Raw genomic sequence first — 23,713 nt, forward strand, 5'->3', positions numbered from 1 at the left:
TCTAAGTTACACCATATGTATGAAATCTATTCATTTTAGCAACTTTAACCAAACTCAGGTAGGGAAACCTAGGTTCCATATTTCCATATTGCTTATTCATCTTTCTGGGAAGCAAAAGCAGAAATAATAAGACTATATTGTTTATGCAGTTTATTTTCAATTAATAGTTTTCTTATCTGTTAACATTATTTAATTCAGTGCAACCACAACCATCTGTATTCAAAGCAGCCAGAATCCAGTTGTATGTACTGATGTTTCCTGATCCATTTCTCAATCAATGTGGCTAACTACTAACATACAGCAAAATTAAATCATAATTATCCACTCTCATTGCATTAGGGTCTTGACTCACATCTACCAGCACATCCAGGCCTTGGTTTTTGCTATAAAAGAAATAAATAAAAATCCCCAGATCTTAACCAACATCACATTGGGATTCCTCATCTATAATAACAATCTTAACCACAAAGGGACCTCTCAAGCTTCAATGGAAGTTCTTTCAACACATGGCAGATTCATCCCTAACTACAGATGTAATCACCTCAATAATCTGGTAGCAGTCTTGGGTGGACTTCAGTCTGACATCTGTCAACACATGTCAACCATACTGAACATCTACAAGATTCCACAGGTAAGGTGTGCACATAGAGCATCAAGATTTAAGTAACCGCTGGAAATAAAGCTTTTCTGCAAGATGAAAGATGTTTACTTTGTGTCTTGCTTAAATGTTAGACTTTTTCTAGAGAGAAGCATTGCTGTGGTTTATTGGTATTCCTGTCCTTTGCGTTTGTAGTTACAGCACATATATGAAAATAAAGAAAATCCCTCCTGGGTTGCTGTGAGTTTTTTGGGTTGTACGGCCATGTTCCAGAAGCATTCTCTCCTGATGTTTCACCCACCCACATCTATGGCAGGTATTCTCAGAGGTTGTCTCTAAGCATGCCTATCATAGATGTTGGTGAAATGTCAGGAGAGAATGCTTCTGGAACATGGCCATACAGTCCGGAAAAACTCACAGCAACCCAGTGATTCTGACCATGAAAGCCTTCCAACAACACAAAATCCCTCCTTTTTCCCAGTTCAAGCTAAAGGAAACAGTGACTTACAATTTTGGAAAAATATTCTAACCATTACTACTCCACACACAAACTCATATCATCATGTTTGATTTTAAAACTATCTCTTCCTGTCTATTCTTAATAATAATAACAATAATAATAATAATAATAATAATAATAATAATAATAATAATAATAACTTTATTCTTATACCCCGCCCCATCTCCCTGAAGGGACTCGGGGTGGCTTACATGGGGCTTACATTCTTTCCTCTCCTTTTCTTCTTTAGCTCATATACAGTTCCTCATCAGCGATAAATAAGTCTCCCCAGTTTGCTTTCTACCATTCCATGTCCCCAGATGGGACCATTCAAGTAATGGGAATTCTTCAGCTACTGCTTCATTTCAGTTGGACATGGATTGGGTTAACTTCTGAAGACAATGAAGAAGGAGAGAGGTTTATACAGGGCGTGCTTCCCATATTTTCCCTGCATGGTGTCTGCTTTGACTTCATAAAGAGGTTTCCTGGACTGACTTATTCAACAGACATGGTTGAAAAGGTAGAATATGGTTTTGAAATGTTTGATAGTATTATATCGGGTACTGTCAATGTTGTGGTGTTACATGGTGCAGTTGAGACCATGATAATCTTTCAATTGCTTCTCCAAATGTCCACTTTTCAAGATATACCTGTGAAAAAGCTTTGGATCATGACAGCCCAGATGGATTTCACATTGATTTCCTTCCTGAGGAATTGCGATATTCAATTCATTCATGGTGCTATATCATTTGCAAGTCACTCAAGGGAGATATTAGGATTTAGTAGATTTGTTCAGATGACAAGCCCAACTCTAGAAAAAGAAGATGGTTTTCTGATGGACTTCTGGGAGCAAATATTTGATTGCTCATTCCCCAGCTCTGCCACTGAAACAGACAGAAACCTCTGCACTGGTCAGGAGAAACTGGAGGCTCTTCCTAGCTCTATCTTTGATATAAGAATGTCTGCTCACAGTTACAATGTCTACAATGCTATCTATGCTGTGGCACATGCTCTACACAACATGCATTCATCCAGACTCGACCACATAAGAATGATAAGCAGAGGGAGTTGGAAGCTTCAGAACTGGCAACCATGGCAAGTATGTTCTCTACACAATAATGGGAAGGTTTATCATGGACTTGTCTAAACTAGGCATTCACTGAAGTGAAAAAGAAGTCAAACCTGAATGTCCAAATGATGTCCAAAGACTTCCAGTACTTAACACGGGGCAAATTCGGGTGAGAAGGGCGGGATAGAAATATTGGAAATAAATACATAAATAAATAAATAAATAAATAAATAAATAAATTGGGCTGAGCAGATTTAACCTGATGTTAATAAAAAACAGGGAATGCTCCAGAGTTTCAGCAAAATTCAAAGGCAACTCCATTCTTTGGGTGAGTCAGGACAGCAGCTCCAAAGCAAAGTGATCTGCTATCCGTACATGTTAGCAATATTATCCCTTTTCCCACATGTTCTACAGTGCAGAGAAAAAGGGATAGATCATGGCTGTGTTATCTTAGTTGATGTGGCATGTGACTAGGGAGATTCAAATCTTGGTCATCACCAGATGCTTTTGTAGACTTCAGCAAAGATGTCCATGCAACCAAATGGGGTGGGTAGGGGGTAGGGTGTGGGACAGATGGACAGGTGGATGGATGGACAGATAGACTCTGGTTGGATGCCACAGTGACAAAAACCATAGGACAGGTAAGGGTTACAATCCAGAGATGCTCAACTAGAGGACTTCAACCATGGGGTAGAATCAGGACTAGCCAATCCCAACTCAACCTCATGGTGACTGTGGTTTGCTAGAAGAACATATGAACAGCTTCCCAGCATCCAAGCTGAGGATGGAGAATTTCTGCTCCAGGTTGGTCTTGGAGTTTTGTGTAGGTATAGATAGCCCCATGTTTATAGATTGCACAAATGCTGCAGCACATAGAGTTGGATACTCTTGTTGAAAAATAAGGATGCAAGAGAAATTAAGCAGATACAAATCGTTGTATAAAGGAAGAAGAATGTGACCCGCTTAGCCTGAAACCAGAACTCACATGCTTCTCATGGAATGCCTATGTGAAGTGAACTGATTCAGGCAGTGATATATGGGTCAGTGTAATGTAAGGTCCACATATAGACCTCAGTGATATTTATTTGAGGCCTTTGTATGGTGTGTGGCCATCAATTGCCACACACACACAAAATCTCAATTTTGGAATTACAATCTACTGCACAGAGCATCTTTTTGTGGATGAGAAAATATTTCCCTTATCCACAAAGTTGGCAGCGGCCTTCTAGACCTCCTTTTACATGTTTTATCTTATGTTAATAAATAAGGTAGGGGGAAACAGGAACTCAGCTGTTGCTACATTACTGCTACTATTAAATCCAAAACTCTTTGAAAGGCTATATACCCCAGCACTTGTGTACCGTGTTTCCCCGAAAATAAGACAGTGTCTTATATTAATTTTTGCTCCCAAAGATGATCTAGGTCTTATTTTCAGGAGATGTCTTATTTTTCCATGAAGAAGAATTAACATTTATTGTTGAACAAAAAAATGAACATTTATTATATACTGTAGTAGTTGTCATCATAAACCAGCATAACCAGACAAACTGTGAATCCTATCAAGAATTTCTTGTTACTACCAATATTTCCATGTACACTACTTTATGGTACGTTCATTTACCGATCCTGCCTGCTTTGGTGTTTTGTTCAGCGGGCATGCTTCCAAACAAAAACTTTGCTAGGTCTTACTTTTGGGGGAGGTCTTATATTTAGCAATTCAGCAAAACCTCTACTAGGTCTTATTTTTTGGGGATGTCTTATTTTAAGGGAAACAGGGTACTAACAGTTAAATGGTGTATTGAACTTCATGTTTCAGTCTACCTGTACATTCTAATGAATGTTGTTGTCTCCTGGCCCATTTAGCTCCATCAGTTTCTCAGACGGGTCTCATTTAACAATAGTGCTGGGGACAAGATTTCCTTTGACCAAAATGGGGAATTAATAGCTGGATTTGATGTTCTAAACTGGGTGACTTTTATAAATGAATCCTTTCTCAAAGTCAAAGTCGGAAGAATAGACCCAGATAAAATGCTGACCATTTTTGAGGATGCCATCACATGGCCAAGTGTGTTTAATCAGGTATGATCTTTTGCAAATGTCTAAGTTTCTCCTGCCATTTCTTCCTTCATGAAAATTCAAATAATAATACCATTATTCACTGTAGACTCATTCTCAATCCGGACATGTAGTGTACTTCTGTAAATGTTTACTCAGAATTAAATACCATTTATATATGGCTCAAGTTCAAGTAAGAATATATAGGAACTGAAATCAATTGCAACTCTTTTAGCCCAATGAAAATAGAAATGTATGCTGAAATGTATTTGATTATCCCATATTACTTGTCAGTGGAGACTCATATAATCCAGTTTAAAGCAGATAATCTGGGATCAGATACTGGGATATAGGGCAGTATAGAAGGGGCTTCTAAAATTGAAGTAATTATGAATAAACTTTAATGCATTGAGCAGAATGGAGAAAATATGCATTGAGGTTGGCTGACTGCGGGCTTGTCTTCACTGGGGCAATAACCTGGATTCACTGTAAATGGACTGCCTTCATAATACACAACAGCTTGTTGTGAGCACACCAAAGCTGGGTTGTGTCCAATTTGCCCTGATCCACTTTGCAGGCAGATGCTTTCATTATATTGATCAGCACATAGGAATGGGATGGATTATCCCATATTGCAACTGTCTCCTTCTTCTTGATGGTCACATGCTTGTCCTATTCTGACATCAACAGAGGTACCTGCAATGGCCAGAAAGCATGGACAGAGCTCCTTGCCAAGCTGAGGTTAGTGGTGGCAGTGACACAGAGTAAGTGACAATCCATCGGGGCAGATATGATCTCAGGCTACCTGGATTCAGCACATACATCTCTGAGTGCAGAGTTACGCCAGGCTAACCAATCCATTGTAGACATGCCCTGAGTCTGTAATCAAAGAAAAAGCAACTGCCATAGCAGAGAACAAAATGAAATGATAAAATATGATGTAATAATAATAATAATAATAATATTAATAATAATAATAATAATAATAATAATAATAATAATAATAATAATAATAATTGGACAATTTGGACAGAAAAACAAGAAAACTCATGACCATTCATCATTCACTGCACCCGCACAGTGATGTTGACCGGCTCTATCTGCCTAGAAGATCAGGGGGCAGAGGACTCTTACAAGTAAAACAAGCAGTCAAAGAAGAAGAACATGCCCTGGCAGAATATGTAAAGCAAAGTGAAGAACCTGCTTTGATTGAAGTCAAAAATCAGAAGCTCCTCAAAACACAGCAAACAAAGAATCAGTACAAGAAAACTGCACTACAAACTAGAGCTGACAACTGGCACAACAAAACATTGCATGGAAAGTTCCTTGACAAAATTGAAGGAAAAGCTGATAAGGAGAAGACCTGGCTATGGCTCACGAATGGGACACTGAAGAAGGAGACAGAAGGCCTGATCCTTGCAGCCCAGGAATAAGCCATCAGGACAAAGGCAATTAAGGCCAAGATCGAAAAATCAGCTGATGACCCAAAATGCAGACTGTGCAAGGAAGCTGATGAAACCATTGATAATATCCTCAGCTGCTGTAAGAAAATCGCACAGACAGACTACAAACAGAGGCACAACTATATGGCCCAAATGATTCATTGGAACTTATGTCTCAAGTACCACCTGCCAGCAGTAAAGAACTGGTGGGATCACAAACCTGCAAAAGTATTGGAGAATGAGCATGCAAAGATACTGTGGGACTTCCAAATCCAGACTGACAAAGTTCTGGAACACAACACACCAGACATCACAGTTGTGGAAAAGAAAAAGGTTTGGATCATTGATGTCGCCATCCCAGGTGACAGTTGCATTGACGAAAAACAACAGGAAAAACTCAGTCGCTATCAGGACCTCAAGATTGAACTTCAAAGACTCTGGCAGAAACCAGTGCAGATGGTCCCGGTGGTGATCGGCACATTGGGTGCCGTCCCAAAAGATCTCAGCCAGAATTTGGAAACAATAGACATTGACAAAATTGTGATCTGCCAACTGCAAAAGCCCACCCTACTGGGATCTGCACGCATCATCCAAAAATACATCACACAGTCCTAGACACTTGGGCAGTGTTTGACTTGTGATTTTGTGATACGGAATCCAGCATGTCTATCTTGTTTGCTGTGTCATAAAATAATAATAATAATAATAATAATAATAATAATAATAATAATAATAATAATAATAATAATGCTTTATTTATATCCCACCCCTTCTCCCTGAGGGAATGGAACGGCTTACAAAACACAATATAAATAAACGTAGGCACATAACAATATGGGAGAATTAAATCAACAAAGTAAAGATATGTTGTCGAAGGCTTTCATGGCCGGGATCACAGGGTTGTTGTATGTCTTTCGGGCAGTGTGGCCATGTTCCAGAAGTATTCTCTCCTGACGTTTCGCCCACATCTATGGCAGGCATCCTCAGAGGTTGTAAGGTATGGATATCCATACCTCACAACCTCTGAGGATGCCTGCCATAGATGTGAGCGAAACGTCAGGAGAGAATACTTCTGGAACATGGCCACACAGCCTGAAAGACATACAACAACCTAACAAAGTAAAGATAATGACAGGACCCAATCTACAACAAAGAGGCAACAACCCATTGCAAAGAACATATTATTGTTCTCCAAAGGATTACACGCTGCACTGAACCTGTTTTAATGGAAATATTTTCTGAAGAGTTTTAGCATGGGAGGATGTCCAGTTATGATCAAGATGGTATAACAAGTACTCTGTCATTTTAATCCATGCTAGTATTATTTTTTAAAATCAAATTGATAAAAACTTACCCCAAACCATCTTCAAAAGTTAATGCGACATTCTTTTTTAAATGTATGGACAGGCACAGCCTCTTTCTGTGTGTAATGGAAACTGCTATCCGGGTTTCCAAAGGACAAAGAAGGAAGGGAAGCCATTCTGTTGCTATGGTTGTCTTCCATGCCCCAAAGGAAAGATTTCAAATCAGACAGGTAAGAAATACTGTGTGAAAAGTTTATTAAATTATAACAGATTTCAGTCTGTTATAATGTTGGTGGTTATGGGTGGATACCACCACTAATGGGGTGCTGCTTATTTGAATGTTCATTCTTCATGTTTGCTCCTCAATCATTGCTGAGCATTTTATGAACCAGATTGCTAATCTGCCTTATTTCATTCGGATAGTACCCTATCTGTACCTTTGCAGTGTTAAAAACTAATTACTCTAGTGTGGTTTGGAGGGACATCATGCATTAGAAACCACGTTTTCTTTTTCAGACATGGATGACTGTTTTCATTGCCCATCAGACCAATATGCAAACAATGCCCAAGATGCATGCATTCTGAAAAAGTTAAGCTTCTTGTCTTATGAGGAACCTTTGGGAATCAGTTTGGCTATATTTGCTCTATTATTTTCTTTCATCACAGTTCTAGTGCTAGGAACTTTTGTGAAGCACCGCAACACACCTATCGTCAAAGCCAACAATGAGAGCCTCTCCTACGTTCTTCTAGTTTCCCTCCTCCTCAGTTTCCTTTGTGTATTTCTGTTCATCGGCCAACCTGGGAAACTGACATGTTTGCTTCAACAAACTGCTTTTGGCATCATATTCTCTGTATGTGTTTCCTGTGTCTTGGCTAAAACCATCTTGGTTGTTCTAGCTTTCAAGGCTAACAAGCCTGGGTCCAAAATGAAGAAATGGGTAGGGAAGAGACTGGCTGCCTCCATTGTTATTTTCTGCTCCTTGATTCAAGCCACCATTTGTGCTGCATGGTTGGCAAGTTCTCCTCCATTCCTAGATCTGGACATGTATTCAGTAACTGAAAACATCATTGTGGAATGTAATCAAGGGTCATTCACCATGTTTTATTGCGTCCTGAGTTATATGGGTTTTTTGGCCATTGTAAGCTTTGGTGTGGCTTTTTTAGCCAGAAGGTTGCCAGACAGTTTCCATGAAGCCAAATCTATTACCTTCAGCATGCTGGTCTTCTGCAGTGTATGGCTATCTTTTGTTCCCACCTACCTGAGTATCAGAGGGAAGTACATGGTCGCTGTGGAAATCTTCTCCATCTTGGCTTCTAGTGCTGGATTACTGGGTTTTATCTTTTTCCCCAAATGCTGCATCATTGTGCTAAGGCCTGAGCTGAATAAAAGGAGAAACTTAGGAAGAATATAATGTGGGGGAAGAATATTTAACCTGTTCTATAGGTTGATATTTTTGATATCATTTCCAACTTATGGTGAACCTAATTTATTTATTTATTTATTTATTTCAATCATTTATACCCCGCCCTTCTCACCCGAGGGGACTCAGGGCGGCTTACAAGTGGCAAATGATGCCGTTACAGTGATATACAATGAACTAAAACATTAAAACAGTTAAAACAGTCATAAAATACAATATACAAAGTTTAAAACAATGCAAAGTGCATATGCCATTCATCCACCAGACCTTATACAAGAGCCGTAATTCAGACCGCGTCGAAGCCAACACATGCTTATTCTTCAAATGCCTGTGTACATAGCCAGGTCTTCAGTTTTTTTCTGAACCCCAAAAGGGATGGGGCCTGCCGAATGTCACTGGGGAGGGAGTTCCACAGCCGGGGAGCCACCACCGAGAAGGCCGTCTCTCGTCTCTCGTCCCCACCAACCTAAGAACAACCTATCATGGTGTTTTCCTGGTAAGAGTTATTCAGAGGATGGGTTTCCTTTCCTTTGCTTTGCTCTCAGGCAGAAAGAGGTTGATTTGCCCAAGTCACCCAGCAGGATTCCATGCCCAAGTGTGTATTTGAACCCTGGACTTCAAAAGTCATAGTCCAATACTCAAATGACTACAATGTACTGGTTTGCTCAACATATATGGTTGCAAATGAATTATAAATAAACACAGATGTGAAATACTAAAATAAGTGTCTAGTGATCTCCTTTTAAGGCTAATTAGCCCTAACTCCTGCCAACCTAGCAGTTCGAAAACATGCAAATGTGAGTAGTTAAATAGGTACCGCTTCTGTGGGAAAAGGCAAAGAGACACTCCAAGCAATCTTGCTGGCCACACGGCCATGAGGTGACAACACACGCTCCTTGGCTTGAAAATGGAGAAAAGAACCTCCCCAGATCCAGAGATGAGCACTGCCTCCAGAACCCAGAAATGAAACGAGAAGCCTTTGCCTTTGTTTGTGTTTGTGTGTCTCATTGTATATTATTGTAAATGGTTTAAATGTTTGCCTATGTATGCAAATGCTGTAATCTGCTCTGATTCCCCTAGGGGAGAAGGTGGAATATAAATAAAATTTATTATTATAACTCGATTTAGACCTTTACTTGTTAATTACCCAACGTAACTCATTGATAATTTACAATACCGTCCTATGGTCTTCATTTTGATCCTATTGCATAGGAAGTCCTAAATCTTAAACTAGCACAGTAACCACAATACCACCCTCACACTTGACCAGATGGTTTTGTCTAAGTAGATTGGTCACATATCAGACTGTTAGAAAGTAGAGCAGCAGAGGGATTGGGAGACTATAACTGAGACATGGTTCTGACATCACACATTGATTCAGGGAATGGATGATCAAAATGTTAAATTTCAAGTGTTTGCACAAAAATCAATAAAAAAATCTCTCCAAGGCAGACTCTTTCCATTGCAATACCCTGTCCATCTTGCAGCACATAGAATACATTTCCATGGCATTTCATTTATAATATAATAATGAAACAGGTATTCATACTCTTATGGAAAAAGAGGGTCCCTTGGACAACCCTGAATCACGTTTATGGTGTTTGTGGGGCTTTAGAGGTGATGTGAGGTCCCCTTATGAGGTTTAATTGGGTCATATTTTGAAAGCTTTGGGTTTGAGCGGTCAACAGTTAAGACTAATTTTTAAATTGGGCACATTCACAAAGTATGAAATCAAAAGCGGTTGCTCACAATTATTGGTGATATATCCATTGTCAGGTTTAAAAGCAATATTCAAAACCTGACCTCCTGGAATCCTAGTCCAACACTCAAAACTTTGGGTTGTTGTATGTTTTCTGGGCTATATGGCCATGTTCCAGAAATATTATCTCCTGATGTTTCTCCCATATCTATGGCAGGCATCCTCAGAGGTTGTGAGGTATGACCTGCCATAGATGTGGGTGAAACATCTGGAGATAATACTTCTGGAACATGACCATACAGCCTGGAAAACATATAACAACCCTGTGATCTTGGCCATGAAAGCCTTCGACGACACACTCAAAACTATGCTCTGCAAATTAATGCCTTATGCTCTATTTCTCTTGTTATAGTTTTCCTGTCTAAAAGTGTCATAGCCTCAACAATATTTCTTTTCATTGGTGATTACAAACCCTTGTGTCTCTTGTGGTCAAGTTTGATGACACTTGACATGACATTTGCTGAGATGTGACAATAAACCCATAATCTTGATCTGACTCCTCTTTAATTGCTAAATTCACCATGATTACACATCCTCTGTCTCTAAATCTACATGGATTTCCAGAAGCCACTAGCAAAAACACTTCATCTGAGGTGGAAATCCCATCTACACATACAGAGGAGAATCCTACTGAATTTATAGGAGCAGACATGTATAGGGGGACATAATTACAAATGTTATTAATATTGTCCAGGTCTGCCAGAACTGTAGCTACTAGAGGAAGGCACAGTTCAATCACTTCTGGCTGCTGAATTTTCATGATACAGATCTGGTTAATCCGTAATTATTCTAATGAGACTTTACGGTGGCAGAAGATTTGAAGGACAATGGGTGGAGCACTAAATATTCATCCAGATGGTGCATTTGCAAACAAAATTTTGTTCATCATGGCTCTGTCATTAATTTTGCTGCCTCAAATCGCATGCAAAAATTCCATTGATTCAGAGAATATTGGTCGCCCACTTGTTATACATCACAAGTATCACCAGTCTGGAGATGTGCTCATTGCTGGTATTCTCTCTCAGATCTTCATATCTGCTGAAAAGATAACATACAAAAAAATCCCTCTGAGGAACTGGAAAATGATACGATGTATGGATTTAATTTATTTTCCTATTAGTATCTTGATTCTGTGCAGACATTATCCAGTTTTCCTGTTAGAATATGCAGAGTCCAAAGCTGTTTAAAACTTGTTTATTTGGTTGAGTGCTGGACCTCTTTAAAAAGTATTTGATCCTTGATATCATCCAAAGAGAAATTATCCAGGTGATACCACATGCTTTAGAGGTATGCTCGGAAATTAGATGGATAGGCATTAAATATTGCATTAAATATTGAAGGGGTGAGATTTGCTGAATTTTAAAAATACAGTAGAGTCTCACTTATCCAACACTCGCTTATCCAATGTTCTGGATTATCCAATGCATTTTTGTAGTCAATGTTTTCAATACATCGTGATACTTTGGTGCTAAATTTGTAAATACAGTAATTACTACATACCATTACTGCCTATTGAACTACTTTTTCTGTCAAATTTGTTGTATAATATGATGTTTTGGTGCTTAATTAGTAAAATCATAATCTAATTTAATGTTTAATAGGCTTTTCCTTAATGCCTCCTTATTATCCAACATATTCGCTTATCCAACATTCTGCCGGCCCGTTTATGTTGGATAAGTGAGACTCTACTGTATATATTTTCATATTGGAAAACAACACACAAACTTTCCCTGTATGGTCGAGGCAATCATTCATTTTACAAACGTGGATTACAGATATGTCTTCTATACATTTAATTGCATTGCTTTACACATGGTTTTATACTGAATGTTTTATGACTGCTGTTTTCTGACACAATCTTTAACTGTCATCCTAGAGTAATAACACAGAATTACCAGCATCTCTTGGCCTTGATATTTGCTGTGAAGGAGATCAATGCAAACCCTTTGCTTTTGCCCAACATTACACTGGGCTTCTATATTTCCAACAGCAATTTTCTAGCCAGATGGACCTTTCTTGCAGCAATGGAACTTCTTTCTACCTGGGACAAATTTGTCCCTAACTACAAATGTGACACCCAGAACAAGCCAGTAGCAGTCATTGGAGGACCTAATTCTGGTGTCTGTCTCTTCATGGCAGATACCCTAAGCATCTATAAGTTCCCACAGGTAAAGACTGGATGCTGAATGCCAGAGTTTAAAATGATGTAGATGCTTTCTTTTCCATTTGCAACCAGTGATTGTATAGTAGGTTACTGTGAGTTTTCCAGGCTGTATGGCCATATTCCAGAGGCATTCGGGAACATGGCTCATACAGCCCGGAAAACTCATAACAACCCAGTGATTCCAGCCATGAAAGCCTTTGACAACACAGTGGTTGTATAGTTTTAAAATGAAAATGTTGTGGGCACAATGATGCATGCAGGGACACCCAATTGTCTGTCTCTTTATCAGATGTTTCTCCCAAAACACGTCTTTAGGCCATCATACACTCTGCAAACACAGTGCTCATGACTATAAGGTATTGAATGGACTTTGCCCATAACTACAAGGCTGAAAGTCTTCCCACAGTTAATTGGTTCTGTGCAAATACAATATTATTCTATAGGTATAGAATCAGCTCCAGCATGACTCCTCCTGATCAAAGATGTGCGAAAAAGACCTTGGAGTCCTCGTGGACAACAAGTTAAACATGAGCCAACAATGTGATGCGGCAGCTAAAAAAGCCAATGGGATTCTTGCCTGCATCAATAGGGGTATAGCGTCTAGATCCAGGGAAGTCCTGCTCCCCCTCTATTCTGCCTTGATCAGACCACACCTGGAATACTCCGTCCAATTTTGGGCACCGCAGTTGAAGGGAGATGTTGACAAGCTGGAAAGCGTCCAGAGGAGGGCGACTAAAATGATTAAGGGTCTGGAGAACAAGCCCTATGAGGAGCAGCTTAAAGAGCTGGGCATGCTTAGCCTGCAAAAGAGAAGGCTGAGAGGAGACATGATAGCCATGTACAAATACGTGAACGGAAGTCATAGGGAGGAGGGAGTAAGCTTGTTTTCTGCTACCCTGGAGACTAGGACATGGAACAATGGCTTCAAACTACAGGAAAGGAGATTCCACCTGAACATCAGGAAGAACTTCCTCACTGTGAGAGCTGTTCGACAGTGGAACTCTCTCCCCCGGGCTGTAGTGGAGGCTCCTTCTTTGGAGGCTTTTAAGCAGAGGCTGGATGGCCATATGTCAGGGGTGCTTTGAATGTGATTTCCTGCTTCTTGGCAGGGGGTTGGACTGGATGGCCCATGAGGTCTCTTCCAACTCTACTATTCTATGATTCTATGATTCTAAGATTTCCCAAGTTGGATCAAAAAGGAGAAAGGGAATGTGACAGTATTCGTTTTTATTTTCCATGAGCTTTTAATATAAACATATAAACCCACAGCACAGAACTATATTGACAGTGCTTCTCTTGACAAGATAAGCTGTTTCAAGGAGCCCCTTTCCCATGGTTTCCAGCCCACTGAAAAAAGTCAGAGTGACATTAAAGCCTCGGGTTATAAAGCATATGTATACAATTGTGGGAGTGGAATTAAGAAAGATACCTACAGTATCTATCTATCTATCAATCATCTATCTATCTATCTATCTATCTATCTATCTATCTATCTATCTATCATCTATCTATCTGCTTTATGACCTTTGTTGAATCACTCTTGTCCATAATTTTGTCCCCAAAATCTGTCTTTGACCTATACATGAAGTTGATTTAACTAACCTGCTCTTCACTGTGTAGTAATAGTGGGGAAAAGATTGAATATGAATTAAATAAGCACATGAATAAATATCAAAATGCTATAATGCAAAACATGTTTTCTGCTGATTCAAAAGAGAATAGCAGAGCCAATGAATTCAAATTACAAGAAGGGAAATTCCAACCAAACATTAGAAAGAACTTCCTGATAGTAAGACCACACTGGGCACACCTACACTGTAGAATTTATGCTGTCTGACAACATTTTAACCTCCATTCATAAATTCCATGGAACAATGGGAATTGTAAATTTACAAGGTATGTTGCCCTCTCTGCAAATGTGTGCTGGTGCCTCAACAAACTAGACATGCCAGGATTCCATAGGATGAAGCCATGGTAGTTAAAATGGTGACAAGCTGCTTTGATTCTAGAGTGTTGACAGTGTTATTCCATATGAGTGACAGGGTGTCAACACTATATGATCACCAAAGCAGGCTCTTCACCAAGTGTGGCATTTAGTGTCAACAAAAGAGACAGCCTTGTGCAGTTGTGCAATAAAAGGCCATAGAATCACAGCGTTGGAAGAAACCATAGGGGCCATCCAGTGCAAACTATCCAGGAATACACAATCCATGCCCTCTGGCCAGATGGTCTTCCAGCCTTTGCTTAAAACCCTCCAGAGAAGGAGATTGTCAAACAACTCTTATCTTTAAAAAGTTTTTCCTAATGTATTTGCAACCAGCACCAACATTGTTCATTTTCTTTTAGTTCCCCGATTTGGTCCCTTATACTGATATTTATTTGTTGTGACGACATGAAAGTCATATTGCCACCATATAGGTAAGGACAGAAGGACATGTTAAATGTTCTAATCATACACTAAACCAATAAATAAGAATAAATCTACCTCTTTTGTTTTTCAGATCACATATGGTTCTGCTCCACTGATGGGTGAAAAAAAACAGGCCGCTTTTGTCCACCGGATGTTCCCAAATGGAGATCATCAATATATGGGGATTCTCCACTTAATGCTGCATTTCCAGTGGTCATGGATTGGAGTCTTTTATGTAGCTGATAATCACAGGGAGAGTTTTGTACACAGAGTGCTTCCCATGTTTTCACAGAGAGGTATCTGCTTTGATTTCATAAAACAATTAACCCGAATGACTTTTTTCAGTGAGCTGGAAACCATGGGAAAGGGGCTCCTTGAAACAGCTTATCTTGTCAAGAGAAGCACTGTCAATACAGTGATTGTGCATGGGGAAATACAAACAATTCTCACTTTGAGAATGTTGGTAGAAATTCTGGAATATTATGGAGACACAAGTATAAGTAAAATATGGATTATGACAGCCCAAATGGATTTTACGTCACTCCTTTTCCAAAGATCTGGGGATCTCAGTTTCATCCATGGTGCTTTATCCATTTCAGTGCACACAGAGGAAATTTCAGGATTCCATGACTTTTTGAAAAACAGAAAACTAAACTCAAACCCACAAGATGACTTCCTCAAAGACTTCTGGCAACAAGCATTTCTTTGTTTGTTGCCAAATTCCAGTCTGGATAACCATTCTGAGACAATGTGTATAGGAGAAGAGAAGCTGGAGGCCCTTCCTGTGTCTGTTTTTGAACTGAATATGACCAGTCACAGCTATAGTATCTACAATGCTGTCTATGCTGTAGCTCATGCTTTGCATAATATGTCCTCCTCTGTGTTCAAACACAGGACAGATAGAGGCAAACAAAACCTTCGAAAACTGCAACCGTAGCAGGTAATGTTCAGCCCCTTGCAAGATACATTGATATATTTGTTTTTACAAAATACTGTGTAGAATGCATTATTTTATAAAATAATGGCCCAGAAGGTTTGGCAGCTACAGATGTACTTAATCGGTACATCTGTCCAATAATTGTAATATTATTACCTCTGAGCTGCTATGTCTTTTTATTTGTTCTGATTTTTTTTCAACTTGTCAGCACATATGAATAGTTTTTATTTGTGTATGTGTTCACATGCTAAAAAGGTATTTGTGTTTCCAATCAATTAAGCTTCCTCTTTGGTTTGAATCCAGCAAACTTTAGATGTGTTTGGCAAAAAATCTCATGGAGCTACTGTCTGAAATTGTACTGTGTTGATCTTTTTATCATCTCTTTAAAATTTATAAGGATATATGAAAAAATTAAAAAGTGTATTTGAAAAGGGTTTCCAATTCTCGAATCAGATTCAAATACAAGGTTGAGATTTGAATGGATTGGATCTGGATCAATCTGATTTAAATTATGTCCAGATCCAAATTGCAAATTGGCATCTGATTTAAATTGAACCCAGGCTTTGATCTTGCACAGCTCTAATATTAAATTGGCTTAGAAATGTCTTACTAAGGAATTAGTTATTTATTTACTTGGACTTGGAGCAATGGGTTTAAATTAGTTGTTCTAGACAGCTACCCTGATTCTTCCACATAGATTTATTTATGCAGTGGATATAAGTATTATATTACTCTTCTTTGCTCTCAACCTAGCTCCACCACTTCCTGAAAAATGTCTCATTTAACAACACTGCTGGTGAAAAGGTTTCTTTTAATGACAATGGGGATTTAGCAACTGGGTTTGATATCATCAACGGGGTTACATTCAACAATGAGTCCTTCCTTCGAGTCAAAGTGGGAAGAGTAGACCCACAAATATTTCCAAATATTGGGTTCACCATTCATGACAATGCTATTGTATGGCCGAGCAGGTTCAATCAGGTAAGACACCAGCAAATCCTGTGGTGTTTCTAGATATTTCAAAGTGTTCAAAAAGGCAAACACTGTAAAAGAAAAAAAAATGCAGAGATGGCATTGTTGCTTCAGTCTGGCAAAAATTGGAGATGAATCAAAGATCATTGTTTTGAATGTTGCCCTGGAGAATAGGGACCTCATCATATTCAGGTCCCGGATCTGGGCAATATTGAGGAGAATCGCTGTGGATTGTGGTAAATCTGGTGCAGCCTGGCGTGGGGCAAGGGGAATCTGTTGCCCCATGCCCAGCACCATCCACATTGCCCCCCACCTTATCCCATGAGGGGAAGCATTTCCACCCAGCTTCTCCGGGATGTTTTGTATGAAACTTCCTGTGTTGCCAGCACTGCCTCCTGTGATGCTTGGACCTCTCTTCAGGCAGGGAGCCCTACCGGAAGGACATCGACATAATGTAATGAGATGTGGTAGGCTCCATGCTTGAAGAAAGGTCCAAATGTCATAGGACAGGGAAACCTCATGGAAAGGGAAAGGGATCCAGGGAGTCAATTTTGGTGAAGATGCAAGTAGACTCCCTAGTGATAGGGTTGGCTGTCTTCTTCTCAGGAGAGATCAGTAAAATTCTCTTGCAGGGAAGAGAGCTTGGCCCCACAGACTAAAATACTGGAGTAGAAGTGAGAAGCAGAGTAATATCAAGAAGAATGATGCTAAGCATCATTCTCTCCTGCTGCAATCACATGCAGGATGGTCTTCCTTATTCTCATGCAGCTGATACTCAGCAAAGTAAGATGGATGTGTGTGTTATGCTTGTGACAAATTAAAAAAATGTGAATAGGGGACAGTTAAAGGAAAGTCACTGCTTTGTATTTTGCTACATTAAAATAAGTTACTGGGTGTGAATAATGTCACCGTTTGACTAAGCACTTATTGTGAAAATGGAACAGTTACCTTTACATAAATATTGTGTGCACCTCCCTCAACCAGTGCTTAATCACATCATGACACCATTATCATGATTTTAACCCCTAAGAACAACATTTAACAGACATTGACAGCTTGGGGAGTCTCATTTTCTTGCCAATCAGAGCATTGGTGAGTGGTGCCCCAGTCAAGTTTTGGAGAGGGGCAGAACAGGTAATCTAGCTAAGGTGCTGATACAGAAGACTACTTGATGTGTCTCATTAGATAGTACAATATTTTGTGTAGTCAGTCTAGTCCAAAAATTAGTCCTCCTTTGTAGGGAAAGTGGGATAGGTTCAAATATTCTTTATCTTTTGTGAGCAGGAATGTCCGTCTTCTCTGTGTAATGACAACTGCGACCCAGGTTATAGTAAGAGAAGGGTAGAAGGGGGACCATTTTGCTGCTATGACTGTATTCCATGCCCAGAAGGAAAGATTTCAAATGAGAGAGGTAAGTGTTGTGGCTTGAACCCTGTTGATGAACTACAGTGGCATAAGGGGTAGCAATAGGAAGAGATGTAGCTTAGTTGCAAAGTCATGAGTCAAACATTGTAGTAATAGGTTGTTTAGAGCCTACATTTTGTATCTTCCTTTCCACACCATTGCTATGCAATCCTGGAAGGAAAATACAGCTACTGGTGTATATATTACTAATTAGAATTCTGGTATAGATTACCAAATACTTTAAGAGAGGCCAAGGGATGATTGGGAAGATCTCATAACTTGAGCTGTCATCACCAACCCAACCTCAACCACACATATGCATTCTTATGCAACATAATTTAATCTCACCAGTTGGTACATTGTTTGGGGGGGAGGGAGGAGAGGGAGAGGGAATCCACTTTCAAGAGTGCCATATTCATAGTCCTTACCATGTCATTGATGATAATGAATGGATGTTTGGAGATAATCCTTTTCCCCCCTTCCTTTGCATTAGATACAGTCACATAGTTGGCTTCACATGGCTTTATTTTAAAATCCATTGCAAATGTAATTTTAAAGATCTTCCATGAACTCCCGATCATGCTTTTATAAAACCCTGGAGTTCCATGGAACAGTTTGGGAACTGTTGTTTTAGGGCAAAGAAGGGTAACTACTGGGATTCAATACTGTATTAATTCGATCTCACCCCGATCACCTAATCATGAACCAAACTGTATTGTTATAAAATGTTCTGTACAGGAATTCCTGTGCAGAACCCTAAACTGAGATTCTATTATTGATTTGAGATTATCCTGAAGAATTTCCATGTGATATCTTCATCCAAATACATGTATGTGAAAATACAAAATATTAAATTCTCTGGTTTAGAAGAAATGGTTCTAATTTGTAGTTTTAAAATAATGTTTAAAGCCTGATATTAAACAAGTCATGAACTATAATATTTCCTTGGTTTCGTTTCCTCAGATATGGCTGGTTGCTTTCAATGTCCAGAAAATCATTATCCAAACAAGAACAGGGATTTCTGCATCCCCAAATCTCTAACTTTCCTCACTTTTAAAGAAGCTCTGGGGACAAGTCTGGCCATCTCTGCTCTTTTCTTGTTTTGTGTGACCGCTGTGGTGCTTGGGATCTTCCTCAAACACTCCCATTGTCAAGGCCAATAATCGGAATCTCACCTATACTCTTCTCATCTCCCTCCTGCTCTCCTTCCTTTGTGCTCTGCTGTTCATTGGAAAGCCACAGAAGATGACCTGTCTCTTTCGGCAGACAGCTTTTGGCATCATCTTCTCGGTGGCCATTTCTTCAGTGTTGGCAAAAACTATCACTGTGATTCTTGCTTTCCAAACCACAAAGCCTGTGTCTTGCTTGAAGAAATCGTTTTGGAAAAGAACAACCACCTCCATTATTCTCTTCTGCTTGCTCATCCAAGTCACAATTTGTACAGCATGGTTGTCTACCTTTCCTCAATTTCCAGATTTTGATGTGATCTCAATGGCTAAAGAAGTCATTCTTGATTGTAACGAAGGGTCTGTTTCCATGTTTTACTGTGTCCTGGCTTTTCTGGGTTTCCTGTCTATTTGCAGTTTCACTTCAGCGTTCTTTGCCAGGAAGTTACCTGATAGCTTTAATGAAGCCAAGTTTATCACCTTCAGCATGTTGGTCTTCTGCGCTGTGTGGATTTCCTTTGTTCCAGCCTACCTTTCCAGCAAATGCAAACATATGGTGGCTGTGGAGATCTTCTCCATCTTGGCTTCCAGTGGTGGATTACTTGGATTCATATTTTTCCCCAAGTGCTATATCATTGTCATGAGGCCTGATATGAACATAAAGAAACAACTAATAAAAAGAAAACATTAAGTACATGTCTGTTTCTTTTCCCACTGGAATTAGTTTTATTCACTTAGATTGATCTCCTGTGAATTTTCTTCACAGGATAAAATGGATGATGTTGTCCTCCTTTGTTGGAAGTCTCCATTTTGAGACAGAAATTTCAATTTATTCAATTATAATCACAATTTTCCAGAAACGGTGATATGTGGAATATGTGTTAAGATTAGTGTGTTGTTGAAGGCTTTTATGGCCGGGATCACAGGGTTGTTGTATGTTTTCCGGGCTGTATGAACATGTTCCAGAAGTATTTTCTCCTGATGTTTAGTCCACATCTATGGCAGGCATCTTCAGAGGTTGTGAGGTATCTCACAACCTCTGAGGATGCCTGCCATAGATGTGGGTGAAACATCAGGAGAGAATACTTATAGAGCATGGCCATACAGCCTGGAAAACATACACCAACCCTGTTAAGATTAGGCCTATCATTTGGATAGGGGGACAATAGAAGCCCCAACAAAATGTCAAGTCAAAGCATCTTCTGCTACCTGAGAAAATATATTATAGTTGTTTGTCATTCTAGAAATTAAGACCTGCATTTCCTGATTTTCTTTTCTTGCTGGTGATCCTGCCTTGAGTCTCCAGTGAGAAGAATGTTTGGTTATACCACAGGGCCACATAAATTGAAAATAGGATTTCATACCATCTTTGAGGAAGGCACACTCACCCAAAAGTGGTACACAATCCATTTTTCCAAAACAAAATAGTGAAGTTTCTATTTTTTTCCCTATGGAAAACTATTCTGGTTGGTCTGATGATGACCACCTTGATTCATCTGGGCTCTCACAACATCATCTGTCCATTCCACCAATCTTTCCTGTCCATTCCACTAATCCCTGTTTTGTCCTTCAAACATCAGAACAGTAGAGTATCCTCAACAAAGAGTGTCCAGCACTGCAGCTGGGTCAAAGCTTTGCTCAAGGATATTATCTGTTGAATTTCTCCTGAAGCCTTCCTTTCTGTAAGTGTCTTGTCGCCTGTTGCAACCAGTCCGAAACAAAAGTAATTAGAGGAGCTAATTAACAGAGCTAAGGCTTATTTCTGAGTAGACATGAATAAGTCTACTAATGAATAAGTCTACTTATTTCTGAGTAGACATGAATAAATCTACCGACTAATGGACTGATCCTGGACTATGACTATGAATTTGCGTAATTTTAATTGTCGTTTTTATAAGTTATGTTTTAATGCATAGTTTTAAGTGCAATTATTATTCTAAAATTGTATGTGGGCGTCAAATAGTTGCCAGTTTGTGAGGCCGCCCTGAGTCCTCCTTCGGGGGTGAGAAGGGCGGAGTATAAGTATGGGAAATAAATAAATAAATGAATAAAGTTGGATTTTCCTATTTTGCTGCTTTTCATTTTTTATATCTGAATAGGTATCAGAAGATATTATGAGCCTTTTAGACACAGAAAGACTCATAAGGTTTCACTGAGGTTTCAAATATACTTTTATAATTTTCCTGCTCCACACACCCAACTGCATAAATTAGCTAGTCCATTGTCCACTTATGGCCATCTCCTTTTAGTTTTTAGAAAAACTCTATTAAAATTGTTCAGAATTTTAGTCGGACCTGTACATTTTCCATATATGTGTGTCTGTTGGATAAGATGGGGGTTGATATTGTATTCCTCCCTCCACAGAGTCCAATCCTCCATCCCCACTTACACAAGAACCATTGATGCCTACACACACATGGCCAGTCCATCATGGCATGTAGGCAGGACAGAGAGGCACCTTGGCTATCTACACATCACAAGAAGAGAAATACTGTAATAATGCTGTATATGACTAAACAGGTGTAGTTGAATACTTATCTGATCCTGCCTGATCGACCACAAAGCATAGAGTGGTTGCAGTGGGGAGGCCTTGAAGGCTGGTATGATAAATCTCAGCGTGGTGGCATATGGCTCAATCAATCTATATATATAAAAGGGTAATGAAATTTCAGCCTAGGACAAAACAACAAAACTACACATCCCAGAAACACTAAACTTGCCAGCACTACCCCTCATTCATGCCTCTAAGTTCATACAACAAAAAGGAAAGAAAAATAAAATCCTAATTAGGGGGAGAGGAATAATTGTTTTTATCCAATTGCTACCAGTTAGAAGGCTAAGCTCCGCCCACTTGGTCTCCTAGCAACCCACTCAGCCCAGGGGACAGGCTGAGTTAGGCCTCACTTAAGCCTCTTCCCCACTGCCTATAAAATACAGATTATCTGATTTTAACTGGATTATATGGCAGTGTAGATTCAAGGCCCTTCCACACAGCTATACAACCCATTTATAATGGACTTAATGTCAGGGGAAAACCTTTACCCTTTACCTTAATTACCACCAATTCCTCAATACTTTATTTCCCATACCACCATACTTCGCCACAGCAATGCGTGGCCGGGCAGAGCTAGTATATTATATATCCACATGGAGGCCCATTACTTCATGCTGAGCTATACAGAATTGTAACAAATATATATTTTATATACAATTTCTAAGTGACTCAAAATGGCAAAGTGGCTTAAGATTTGGACTATAATTCTGGAGACAGGGTTTGAATCCCCACTCAACTGGGGAGAATTGTTGTTGTTGTTGTTGTTGTTAACTTTATATCCAACTTTTCTCCCAGTGGTGACTCAAGGCGGCTAACAATTGGCACTAGAAAAGTATAAAAGGTGTGATAACCTTAACCTAATATGGTTATTGACTGTGCTGCTTGAGGACAATGGGAGCTGAAGCTTTTCATTTGCCACCTCCCAGCCTGGTGCTGAGAGTCAGCTATGTGGGATGGTTTTGTACCTAGTTAATGTTTGATTGCAAGGGAGGACAATGTGTGTTTCAAGATTTAAGAGAGGGGCCAAGCCCCAGGCCAACCCCAAGGTTGATCTCCATTTAAATTCCTATATTCCATGATCTTAACAATGAAATTCAAATATGTTCCCTGGTCCACTCAATGTTCTGAGGTGTTCCACATCAATACATTCCCCAATTTGCTTCATGGCTTTCTGAAATAGACCAGAGGCAAGTGTCTGTTGAGCTCCTTTCCTCCACTAACCAGTCAAACTGCGATGCATCCCACCTAACAGAACCACCAGGCACAAATGAACCATCACAGTTAAAATTGTATTATTTCGACAGTGTAAAAAAAATCCTCAGGATTAAACACAGCATGAATAAGTGGACTATCTGGCCTGTGATCAAATTCAGCAATGCTGATCTTCTCACTTTTGGAAACATCAAACTCATAGTTGCAAACTTCTGTAAAATATTGGGCAATCAATTAATGTCTTTAAATCTAGTTCTTTTCTTGGAAACTTTCTTCATCCTTAACACGGTGTTTTCTAGACATAATTGTAACTCATATGACTCCTGTTAAATTTGGTATGATCTGAGAAGACACCTGTGGAGTTGTGGTAAACATATTTTTGCAATGCCTCAGAGCACTCCCATTTAATGATCAAGTTTATCATATTCGCACTTACTCATTTTATACTTTCCTTGAGACTCCAGGGAATACTAGTGAAGTCTGTGCTCTTTTATACAGAGGACTACATCACTGTAAAATCAGTGTGATTTACCTGTAACTGAACCTGCATAGGAGTGCATTATTATAAATTGTATCTAGATTGCTAATTTAGTTGTAGATCGAGGAAAAGATGCTTACATTGCTTTGACTGTGTATATTTCACACTGCACAGAACTGATTTCAAACCAGCAAACCAACAGATTTTCAAATAGACTGAACTACAACAGGAGACCTCGGTCACAATGTGGGAAACAATGAATAGTTGTC

General features: G+C 39.4%; 1 protein-coding gene across 1 annotated transcript; it reads left to right on the forward strand.

Annotated features, from left to right (window-relative positions):
* Window positions 1-595: 595 nt before the first annotated feature.
* LOC100560193 (vomeronasal type-2 receptor 26-like) lies at window positions 596-19,891 on the forward strand. The gene is made up of 5 exons (XM_062957078.1): window positions 596-631; window positions 7,071-7,197; window positions 7,484-8,106; window positions 10,915-10,919; window positions 19,618-19,891. Exons 1-5 carry the CDS (start codon window positions 596-598, stop codon window positions 19,889-19,891), a joined length of 1,065 nt encoding a protein of 354 aa, XP_062813148.1.
* The last annotated feature ends 3,822 nt before the right edge of the window (window positions 19,892-23,713 follow it).

This window comes from Anolis carolinensis, chromosome 6 (genome assembly GCF_035594765.1).
Source record: "Anolis carolinensis isolate JA03-04 chromosome 6, rAnoCar3.1.pri, whole genome shotgun sequence".
NCBI classification, from domain to species: Eukaryota; Metazoa; Chordata; class Lepidosauria; order Squamata; family Dactyloidae; genus Anolis; species Anolis carolinensis.